Raw genomic sequence first — 12,036 nt, 5'->3', positions numbered from 1 at the left:
CTCACTTTTTTGTACTTTCACCAGCTCAGAGAGGGCACTTATAATGAAGTTGTAAAGAATGGTACATTTACAATTACATACTTGGTTGTATGTGTATTATAGTGGACAACATAATTGCATAATTAATTCATATTAAGTGCATATTAAGTCTATTCAAATGGCCACAATGTGCACCACTTAAGTAGTTTGCTGAAGGTGCTTTCCTTCAGGACACCCAGGGTACTGCGTTTATTAAATAATTTTTTAGCTCACTTGGAATAAAACCGGAAAAGTGCAATCTAATATAACCACAAGCAGTGGTCTATCACTATTATAAGTTAAATGTCATTGAGATGAACTTAAATAGCGAGGCATGCTAAATATTCAATTCCCATCAGTACTGAGCTCTGTAGTATTGTTCATCCATCCATTTCTTTTAATAAAGCATCATCTCAGTTTGGTTTTGTCCCAGAATGTAATTATCTTTTATCTCATTTTTAGTTTTTACATCTGATGATTTTTCCTACAAATTCCATCTTTATTACCTTTCCTTACACCAGCTCTTTCTTTTTTTGTCTGTCTCTTAGTAACAGCAAATGCCTTCAAAGGCTCAGGACACTTATCTTATCTCATTCATACCCCATACTCATTCTAACTTGCGCTCTCATTATTGCACACTGAGCTCAATCCATCTATCTGTACTGTCTTCTGATGTTGACTTGTTGCCAAGACTACAATGCACTGGACGCAGCTCCAAGGCCCTGGAACAAAATAAGATTATCGAGGCCAAGACTTTCCTTAGCATTTCTTCTGTGCTACAATCCCCCCCAACACAGAAGCTAAAAACTAAAAGGGATTCATGCCAGTAACACATTTCTCTGTCTTGGCTGGCAATCACCTGGTGAGGCTGCACAGAAGAGATCCTATTCTCTTATCAGGACGTGAAACAAGACTATTCACTGTTCCGCAAATGCATTTGTTATTTTAACACGTACAAGTTTACTTCAACTGTAAGCAGAGGAGCTGATGTTGAATTGAAGAGAATTCCCGCTACAGGTTTAGCCTGAACCCCACATTAAGGGGTAAATATTTAAATCTTCCACCATATGTAAGCTTAGAGAGAACACACATATTAACTCCACATTAACACACATTGCTAAAATAAATAAATAAATAAATAAATAAATAAATAAATAAATAAATAATTGAGAGTATTGAAAGTATTGAGTATTTGATTCTTTCATCAAGCTTTTGAAAAATGCATGTTTGTACACACACAAACTCCCACACATAAATGTAATTATTTCCGTTGTAATTACTGAATTGGGATTTCTACTGATTTCTAGGTTTTTTTTCTTTCAATTGTTAGAGAATTGCTGTTTTGTGTTCTATGAATGTCATTTTGCTTGTTAACACTCAGGTATTGCCTGAAGCCAAATTATTTTACAACTCCAATCCTTTATAAAATGTTATGCCATTAAGTATTTTTCTCAGCTGAAATTTGAGGTTTAATGATTTTACCATAATTAACTACATTTCAAGAGGCATACTTAATTAGACTGATTATTTAATAAAGCCTAGCTCCTACATTGCTGGTAAATAACACATTTCAGGTGCTTTCCTGGGCAGGCAGATAAATCCATAACATTTCTGGCTTCCTGTGTGAAGAGGCCTATTTTACTTACATAATACATTTCTGGAACAGTAATTATAGCTGATGTTACAGTGTTTAGCTACATGGAGGACATGGTGTGTATATGCAGTGTGCCACTGTAAAATAAATATTTCAAGCCAAACACATGAATTTTTATCCTACTTGACTATAAACAGTTAGGAACATATGTTCATCAGCATTTATGCGATTATTTCCCATATCCCAGAGTTCTCAATATTCAGAGTTGGCTTATTAATCTGCTTAACTTTGTGTGGTTACTATGGCATCCGCACCATGAAATGCACTCTCATTTCATTTTATCACTAATCCATCCAGACGCTCTACCCCGGGTTGGAGTCTCGTCGCTTGGTGGTGCTCACTGCTGCTGTGGACAGATCTGTGTGGACAGCCTGTGACCAGGAGACAGCTGTGGACAGAGCCACTTGGTGACTATCACACCGTCACAGATCTGCCGTTACATCTGTCAGCTTGCGACAGCAAGAAATTAGTTTCTATAATGGACTCAGAAACTATACTGACCTAAAAGTTCCTCATGAGCCCTTGGTTACTGTTGTATAAATAACATTATTTACTTTTACATTATTTACTGTCCAGTGTCACCCAAATGCACATGAACTTTCCTTCTGAACCCTCTCAAGGTTTCTTCCTCATATCAACTTCTTTTTGGAGTTTTTCCTTGCCACCATCGCCTCAGGCTTGCTCATTAGGGATAAAATAGGGATAGAATAGGGATAAAATAGTAAATTAACTTTAAACTTTAGCATTTTTTTTCTCTTCTCTGTTTCTATGCTTCTGTGAAACTGCTTTGAGACACTGTCCATTGTTAAAAGCGCTATAAAAATAAATTGAATTGAAAGAAATTGAATTGAATAATGCTAGTTAGTGTAACGCTTTAACTGAACTGAATTTTGTAATGGAAACTTTCCAGGCATTTTCAGGAAATGGTGTGGTTATTCTGCTACTCAGACATTTTATACTGTAATTTATGTGAAGCTAAAAGCAGCAGACCCACACCTACTAAATGAGACTAAGACCCCTAGAACAATAAGAAATCTTGCTATTCAATCTCCATAACAATCAGACCCCTTGTGCGACAGATTATTTTAATTATTTCAAGGTTGCCAAGGTTGAGCAGAGGTGTCAGGAATTTATTTATTTATTTATTCAATAGTGTCTAGTCCACTGCCTTTGAACACTAAATCACTGCTGTCAAACACAAGCACAAAAAAGGCATGTGAAAATATGGACTGATTAAGCTTATAAAATAGGACAGCTCATTATTTTTTATAATTATGAATTATTATTTTGTACTGACAGAAAGCATAAAGCTTAGACAGGTGAAAAGACAGAAAACAGACAGATGAAAAACACTGTATCCAGTGAGGCCATGTGATATTAAATTGAGGTCATGAAATTGCATGATTTAGGGTATTTTTTTGTGGGTTCAATTAACTATTTCAAGTTCCCGAATTCACAAAAAATGCCTATGTTTTGGATAATTTGATGTGCTCTCCTGTAAACATGCCCACGGTTTATTAGATAACCTGACTAAATACTCATCCTCTAAGGTTACACCTACACTTAGTAGGCAGTTAATGATTTTAGGGTGAAATATTTTGATTACTACAAACTGTATTTTGGTTAATACAAATCAGACGATGGTGCTTGACGTTATATGGCTCATCAATCATGTGTAACAAAGACAACACTCTCGTTCTGATGGTGTCATCGCTTCACACACATCTTACACGCAACTGTACAAACAGTCTCTAAGTCTCTAGTTACAGCTGATGGCAGAATAATGATGCACAATTTCTGTCTAACTGTGTCATTGTCCTTACGAGTGTATACAAAGGTTTGCACCAAATTATATCTAATTATATCTAAAAATGATATCTAGAATTAGATCTTTTGCATGTTATGCATTTTATTTATTATTTATTTTTAAAGGTGGATTCACTGACTTTTGAGGTAGGTGAGGTTTGGACCATCATCCTGTTCAGGATGCCAGCCTCTTGCCAGCATCAGCAGTGACTGTGTCACATTTGTTTCTAACAGTTTGCTGATATTTACTGGAATATATCATTCCATCTACTTGCCATCCAATGTTACCTGTGTCACTAACTGTCAAATAACCCCAAACCATAATAGATCCACCTCCATGTATAACAGCTGCCAAGGTGTCCTTGTTATCAAATGCTGCTCATTTTTTTCTGTAAATAAACCATTGGTGATTATATCCAGAGAGTTTCTTTTCAGCAGCCCACAGCACTTTAATTAATAAGGTTAACTAGGTAATTAATTCTAAAACTTTATACTACTAAGGGTGTCCAAGGGTCCAAACATGCCTATTCTATCTCATTTTTTCTTTAAGTACAGCAAGTATATTGTTTGCTTCAGAGGACATGTTTATGTCCTTTCCCTTCAAAAAAATATATTATGGCCATAGGTACCCAAGCATTTACATGTATTTAACTAACAGTAAAATACATAGAATATGTGATATGCTTCCAAGGGCACATTAATGCACAAACAATAATACACAAACCTGCTCAGTTAAACTACTGAATCTAAAGTGTTCATCTATACACAAGAGATTTTTTTCTAATCCAAAAATGTAGTTATTTATTTTTTAAGTATGTGTATAGTATTGGTATGTGTGTATCTGCGTATATATGTGTGTAGCATTTGACACTATTAGGAGAGTTTAGTGCTGAGATTGAAGCCCTGACCCTTCACTGCAAATATCTCCAATGGAGCACTATCACAGTGATCGAGGACAAAAACACAGTGAGTTATTTTCTCCTTCCTGCATCTACAGCCTTCATCAGCTCCCTCAATTGTACAACCCTCTCCAACAAACGGCTTGTCGATAATGATTGATTGGGCATAAGATCTGCCAGCAAAAGGAACTAACAAGGAGAAAAGAAAATGGAGATTTTGCTGTACCATGAAACTTCTATAAATTGATCAAATTATGACAATAGACTTATTATAGACAGTTATGCCAAGATGCACACACACACACACATCCAAGATGAATTAAGTGAACTAAATAAATGGTTGTGCTTCAATAACCAGGAATCATACATCAAGAAAGACAGAAAATTTTAACCCTCCTCTCTTCTCTGTAGTTATTTGTTAAGAGAACGTCATGTCTGTGGTTTGTATTTTAACTATGCTCTGTTTATGTAATTGGAAGGCGTGATTGTGTATTTATGGCTCTGCATCTCCAGATGACGTTGCCTAGAAACCAAGGCTAATGTGGTATTGATGCCCTTCAATTTCTGGATATTGCCCATGACTACATCTACACTCTCTCTAATTAAACCAGCATTACACATTCCTTACAACTAATTGGTTGACCCACTGACTAGGAACCTGTAAGGAATGAATCAATTCTCTATACTTGAACATAATAAAATCTATACAATGACTGCATTGGTGGTCATGCTGTCTAAAGGTCAAGTCACACACTGAGGCACATTTTTTCTTTTTTCTTTTCTTTTCTTTTCTTTTCTTTTTTTTCTTTTCTTCTTTTCACAAAATGCTGGTTTCAAAATTATTAGTACCCTCACCCTAATGTAACATAATGACACATGACCTACAGAGAATAACACCACTCTACCTTAAATTTTCTAACCTGGTTGCTGGTTATCATTGGGTCCTTTGGGTTGTAAAAATATTTATTTATTTAGTTATTTATTTATTTATTTATTTGTGTTTTTTATATATATAAAAATACTGTCACTCAGAACAAATAGCTCTAATGAGCATAATTGTGTTGCTTGCATTTTTATAAAATGTATTTTTATATAGTTTCACCTATTGATTAGGTGGACATTGTGAAATATTATTATTATTATTATTATTATTATTATTATTATTATTATTATTATTATTATTATTATTATTATTATTAGAACTTTTCTAATTAATCTCAACTTATTATTCCAAGCGCTAAATTATGAAGCAGTGTGTAGTTACACAATGCATATATAAATTAATACATAAATAACCTGTACTACACTCAAATTATTGGCTGGCACATTCTTCAGGTGATTTGAATCATTGACATATTTCAATATGTCAAAGATATAAGATGTTCACAGAATGCAATTTCAAAAATGCCGTCAAAATCAAGAACTAAAACTAAACTAGGGCACCGGAGTAGAAATGAGAACGCCTTTTAGAAGTAATGGACAAATGCAACTCGGAACTTGGAAACTAAGTGCAGGAAATGGCTTCTGTTGTTTGTGCTAAAAATGGAAAAAAATGGAAAAGCATAGAACAAAAGCAAGGATTGATGGGATCGCATAAGGGAAATGGACACTGGAGGAGCTTTTTTCCGGAAAATATGTTTACCCATAACCCTAACTTTAACTCTCCCTCTCTCTCTCTCTCTCTTGCTCTTTAATTCTCAGTATCTTTGTCCTTTTTTCTTCCCCAGCTTCCTGAACTAAAGGAGAGAGGATAGTGCTACACTGAGTGCTATATAAATGTTTTAGGCCTCATCGGGAATTGGGGTACAGAAAACACCAAGTATAATCCATAGTGTTAATCTGTGAGAGGAAAGACAAGGAAACTGACATGGATGGATAACGGAAATAAGACTGAAAAGCTTTGGAATTTGTACTAATTAAACTAAATTAAATGGCAAATTGTGTTTGGTGAATCAATTGACTTTAGTGGACATTAGAAAATTTTTGGACTTTTTGTAGAAAAAAAACAACCAAACAAAACGAAACAATAAACAACAACAGCAAAAAATAAAGCAAAAAACAGTTCCTCACCGACTTCTGACCTCTCAGGGACAGATGTGATGAAAGGTCCATCGGGAAATTTGGGTGCGTTGTCATTGATGTCTTGCACTTTGATAATGAACTCAGACTCTGGTTCCAAGGGTTTGTTGGTGTTCAGGTCTATGGCTTGTGCATGAAGAACATAATGGGACTTCTTCTCCCGGTCCAGACTCTTGGTGGCATGGATATCTCCTGTTACCTCATTGATTATGAAGATAGTTCCTGCTCCTTCCCCACTTAAGATATATCTGACAGAACCATCACCTTTATCTGAATTTGAATGAAGCTGAAAGGAGAGAATAAAAAAAAAAAGAAAATGGTATGTTAGGTCACACAGAATATGTAGTTGTCTTCTAGATAAACATTTCCAGATCTATGATGTGAGATGCTTAACCTTATTTCATACTTATATATTACACTTTGGGAATTACTTCCGTATAATACACCTTGTGAATATACCTTTGACTTCCTCTGAACTCCATGTTCGATATTTTGAAGGGTAAACTTTACATTTCCTACTTCAGCAAAGTTGAAATGATGAAATCGTTTGAGGATGAGTTTGGTTCAGTTTCTCAAAATATGTAGGGTGGGACAAACAAAGAGGGGAAGAACAAGATGAATGAGAGAAAAGGGAAATATTATTCTTGTTTCTTTACTAATTAATAGCTAGAGGATTATCTACTGCTCTCTTGCCAATACACATGCTGCATCTCAGCTACAGCTCATCATGACTGTACATCAGATAATGTTTTACAAAAATAAATAAATATATAAAAATCATAATAAATAGCTGTGTGCTGCTGAGACTGCGTCTAGTCTTGCATAATGTAAACTTAAAACTTTTATGCAGCCTCAAAACTTTTATTTCTCTGTTCAGTTACTGGGTCCTGAGACAAAATCATTTTTCCTACAAATGTCCATGTTAAGATAAATGCAGATTTTCTCATGCTTTGGTAAGCAGAAGAAGGATTCAGAATCAGATCCAATCTCATCTGTAAAGGGCTTGCAATTATTTCATTTCAACCAAGCAGGATTCCATTTTACTTAATCAATTGCTATAGATCTTCAAATGACTCGGGTTGTATTAAGTATGCCCCTGCTTGGTTGGGATAAAAAGTCATAGTTTTTTACCACTGGTTTTCTCTTGCATTTCTTTACTGCTGTTTCAAGGCTTAATGACTCGTCTACCAATGCAAGATTTTAAGAATATGCAAAAAACATTTATACCACAGTACTGTTGAATTCTTGAATCGGATTAGTCAGACAGTGTTTTCTATAAAAACATTGACAATAAGATTTATATTAATGCATTCATTCTAACACACTATTATTTCTATAGTAGCATCTTAATCACAAGAACCTGTATGATGGCTGCTTTAAATAATCTAAGATTAATAATAAAGAAAAGTAAATATACACACAAAAAAAACAAAGAAAATCATCTAATCATCCATATGGTGAAGGTTTCTGTAAGGAGATTTAACATATATCGACAGAGTCTTCAGTACTCTGTAATATTCAGTGGGTTTTTTACCATGAGAAAGTCTTCAAAATTTTTGTTTTTATTTATTTTCCCCTTATCTCTGTAAAATTACCAGCTAGGTTATATATTTTTTTTTGTCTTACTTAGACAAAAGAGAGAAAGACAGAACCATTTTAAGAATGGGTGAGGGAGCAACCATGATGTTAGCGAGAGCAAATCTCATCACACCACGCTGTACCTGATTATTTTCCTATAACAGCAATCCTGTCATGTTTTATTTTGTCCTTATTATTGTGAAAAGCATTGTGCTTCAACAATTTTAATATATATTTGAATAATAAGGGTTAAAAAAAAAACTAGTCCCAAAGCCTCTAAATTCAGATATCAGCTCATATTTTACTGTGTATATATTTATGAATGCATTCATTAGCCAAATTATTGCTATTATATGCTATTAGGATCTTAAATTCATCAAGTCTGAAAGTGCAGTACCTTTGAAAATAGGAATTTTTAAGTTCAAATAAAGTATTTTAACCATGATTTGACATTGATGTGTTTAATATTTGCTAATTTGTAATAAGTCACATAATCAGTGTTAACAAAGGTCTTTTCAAAAGCTAGTGGAATTAGAACCAGTTATTAAAAACAACCAAAGTACATAAATATGTCAAAGACACATTCATTATACCAGAATGAACAGTAACGTCTGTTATTTTGCTGGGTAGCATGCGCACCAAAGGTTGTTATAATCCAAATATCCTTGCAGAGACCACAAATTAAAGAACGCAGGGGCTGATTACTGAGAAAACCCCCCTCTGCCAGAGTGAACTGTCCTTTTCTTTTGGTAAACACAGCACTCAAACAGTCAGTAATTAACTGAAGGGTCAGAGCCCAGACTACAGTCAGATAGTCTCCAATCACAGGCTGTTAGTTTAAGGTAATGAGCTGTTGTGTTACGAGTTTGTAAACACAACATGCAAAATTAGTAGTGAAGCAGAGAGGGACCAAGAAAGGCATATTCTGGAAATGAATCTGAAATAATGACCTTACAGTTATTGATTCAGAGGATGTGCATAAGTAGTTCTTCCAGCATGGATCTTTGAAGTAGATGACACTTAGAGCTACACTTTAAAAGTACACTTGTACTTTTGGATAGCCAAAAAATTACCTTGTTGCCTTATAGTGTATAGTATATGTTCTTCACAATATTCTAAAATTACTTCAGAGAAATTATTCTTAGAACAAAACAACCTGCACACACACACATACACACACACACACATATCAGCAGAGTAAACAGTTTATATCGAATATTGCTGCTTAGTATTGCACGGAATGGTTGTATTTGGAATGAGGCTGAAGCCAGCCTTAAACCTAAACATTGTAGTCTCCAATTCCACTCATGGCCTCCCTTGTCTCTGAGAGCACATAAATTTCACTTAACCTAGAGTCAGGGTTCTAATTTGGCCACTGACTTGCTCAGGAACAGGCTAATATATCACAGTATCCTAACTACAGATCCCAAGTGCTTAGCCAATTCCCCTGCTAATGCCAGGAAATAAAAGTGTCATTGGGTCAATGAGGCTAGTACTAGCCCACCATAATGCAGGGTTAGTGACTGGTCGAGCATGCAGTCATCTTTTTAATAATGACAGAACATGGATGTTGGACTCACGTCTGAATATATACATTTAACATGCAGTGTTAATCACTGAAATATACACATGCTAAAGTGATATATAAATCAGATAGCCAGTGAAATGAAGCAAATGAAAACTAATGAATAATTTAAGAAGTTTCTATTTAAATAGAATAGAAATCAGCTAAATGAGCAGTGTCTTAAGATGTGTTAATGTTGTGAAATGATCAGTTAGCACATATTTCTGGGGACTTAAGATGGCGTGAACCATTTACACCACAAACCTATATCTTTTCCTTAAAGTGGGGTGTAAAATACCACTCTAATTTGCTTGTTTAAGAGAATTGTTAAAAAAGGGACACATTATCAAGAATAATTACATTATATGTGAAAAGAGCTGGAAACCATTATGTAAAACTGTGCACTAATTGTTATTGATAGCTGCAATAAGTTTAGATCACTATGAGACTCCCAGAAGAGCCAAACTGAAAGTAAAACCAGTCATACACCCATAATTGCACATCCAATATAACACATATTAAAAGATGTGTGCCAAAAAACTAATAATGAATCAGAATACAATAAGAAGGGTAGTGTAAATGAAATCCTTTTTCATAGTCACTTTTTAAATGATGTTGGCAATGGATTGTCTGATGTTTTGAATACCTAATATGAGACCAATTTTGCTGTAATATTGCTATCATTTTGATCATTATGAGATTCAAGGTAAAATATTGGTAAAAGTTTAACTTCTAAAACCTAATTAATTGTAATTTTGTTCTCATCTAGTAAAATTAGTCTGCCATCTCTGTACATATTAAATTAAATAACTATTTATGAAACCATTTTTATGTTTAAACTAATTTTTGGCTTACAAAATGGTTAGACTAACTAACTAACTAACTAACTAACACTACACAAAGGCACTGAAGCTAGAAACAGCTTCAAAGTCTGGGACACTATATGAGCCCTGCATCGGATTCTCCTGCTTCTCTAATAAAGATCTTTCCAGCTGAGAGTAGGGGGGGGGATTTGGGTTATCCATCTTATAAAGTTGATTTACACCATGCATGTTTGGCTCTTGATACAGCTGAAGCATCTGAAAGCAAAAGCACTATGTTAGACAATGGATAAAAGGAAAAATCTAGCAGTCCATGGCATGACCTGGAGAAGAGAAAAGACGGAAGAAGGCTCAAAGGACAAAGAAGTGGATGAGAAGATGTGTGAGGGAGGGCCAAATGGATAAGAGGAGTGAAAATGACAAGATGAGGGAAGACTAGGGAGGGGAGGGAAGATGAAAAGAGAGAAAGATGGAAGGAGAAGAGAGGGAGGAAAGTCAGAGAGGTCAGAGAGTAGGATAAACTCATCAATCAGTGCTAAGCCTCATACTCACAATTAGCAAGGAGGTTTTTATGTGTGATTAAATTCTCTTCAGAGGACAGTAAAAGGGTTGGGACTTAATCTGTTTCTGTGTGTGTGTGTGTGTGTGTGAGAGAGAGAGAGAGAGAGTTATATATCCAACAAATAATGAGCCATATTTTCCAGGCAGTATGTAAAGATGTCCACCATGATTACCGCCCTTCCCTTCCCAATTAGAAAAACTCACTACATATAAACATACATGTTTCCTCTTTAGCTCCTATTGTAAAATCTAGCTTATTTCATCATTTGTTACCCTGCAAGGTGAGAGAACAGTGTCTACTATTTAGTGATTCAGTCATCTACAGTTCAAGCACACATTAATGACGGAACATCAAGAGAACGATGTGAAAAAGTAAAGTGGAGTTCAACTTGTAAATGTGAAGCCAAAGATGTGGCTGTATGTTTCCCTTTTATTAGCCTAGTGTGAGAAAGGTTACTATTTCTTTTTTGGTACCACATACAGAGTATGTTTCTGTCATCTGTATATAGCCTGGCACTACACGTGAAACCATGGCAACTGAAAGTAAACTAAAGACAGAAATGTTGAGTGATGTAAGATAAACAAAAAGAAAAATCACCACTTGTCTAAGTGATGCTTTAGTGTTCCAGTTGTTTAGCACTTTACTCTTTGAGAGGTGTAGCATGTAATTTAGTAGCTATTTTATTCCCTTTATCAGACCTGGAAATATGTGGAGTATACTGTACAGTGAGGGAAAAAATTATTTGATCCCCTGCTGATTTTGTACGTTTGCCCACTGAAAAAGAAATGATCAGTCTGTAATTTTAATGGTAGGTTTATCTGAACAGTGAGAGACAGAATAACAACAGAAAAAATCCAGAAAAACACATTTCAGAAAAGTTCTACATTGATTTGCATTTTAATGAGTGAAATAAGTATTTGATCCCCTATCAATCAGAAAGAATTCTGGCTCCCAAGTGTCTTTTATAGAGGTAAGGAGCTGAGATTACAGTAGGAGCACTCTCTGGGAGTGATCCTAATCTCAGCTTGTTAACTGTATGAAAGACACCTGTCCAC

General features: G+C 35.0%; 1 protein-coding gene across 1 annotated transcript in view; it reads right to left on the bottom strand.

Annotated features, from left to right (window-relative positions):
* The window catches only part of LOC131364173 (cadherin-18), a 79,519-nt gene that overhangs the window by 45,338 nt on the left and 22,145 nt on the right, over positions 1 to 12,036 (bottom strand). The window contains exon 3 of the mRNA XM_058407298.1: positions 6,448 to 6,742. Coding sequence (XP_058263281.1) covers positions 6,448 to 6,742 — 295 coding nt within the window. The remainder of the gene's footprint in view (positions 1 to 6,447; positions 6,743 to 12,036) is intronic.

The sequence above is a fragment of the Hemibagrus wyckioides genome, linkage group LG13 (genome assembly GCF_019097595.1).
Source record: "Hemibagrus wyckioides isolate EC202008001 linkage group LG13, SWU_Hwy_1.0, whole genome shotgun sequence".
In the NCBI taxonomy this organism is placed as follows: Eukaryota; Metazoa; Chordata; class Actinopteri; order Siluriformes; family Bagridae; genus Hemibagrus; species Hemibagrus wyckioides.
This window is presented reverse-complemented; position numbering and strand designations above follow the sequence as displayed.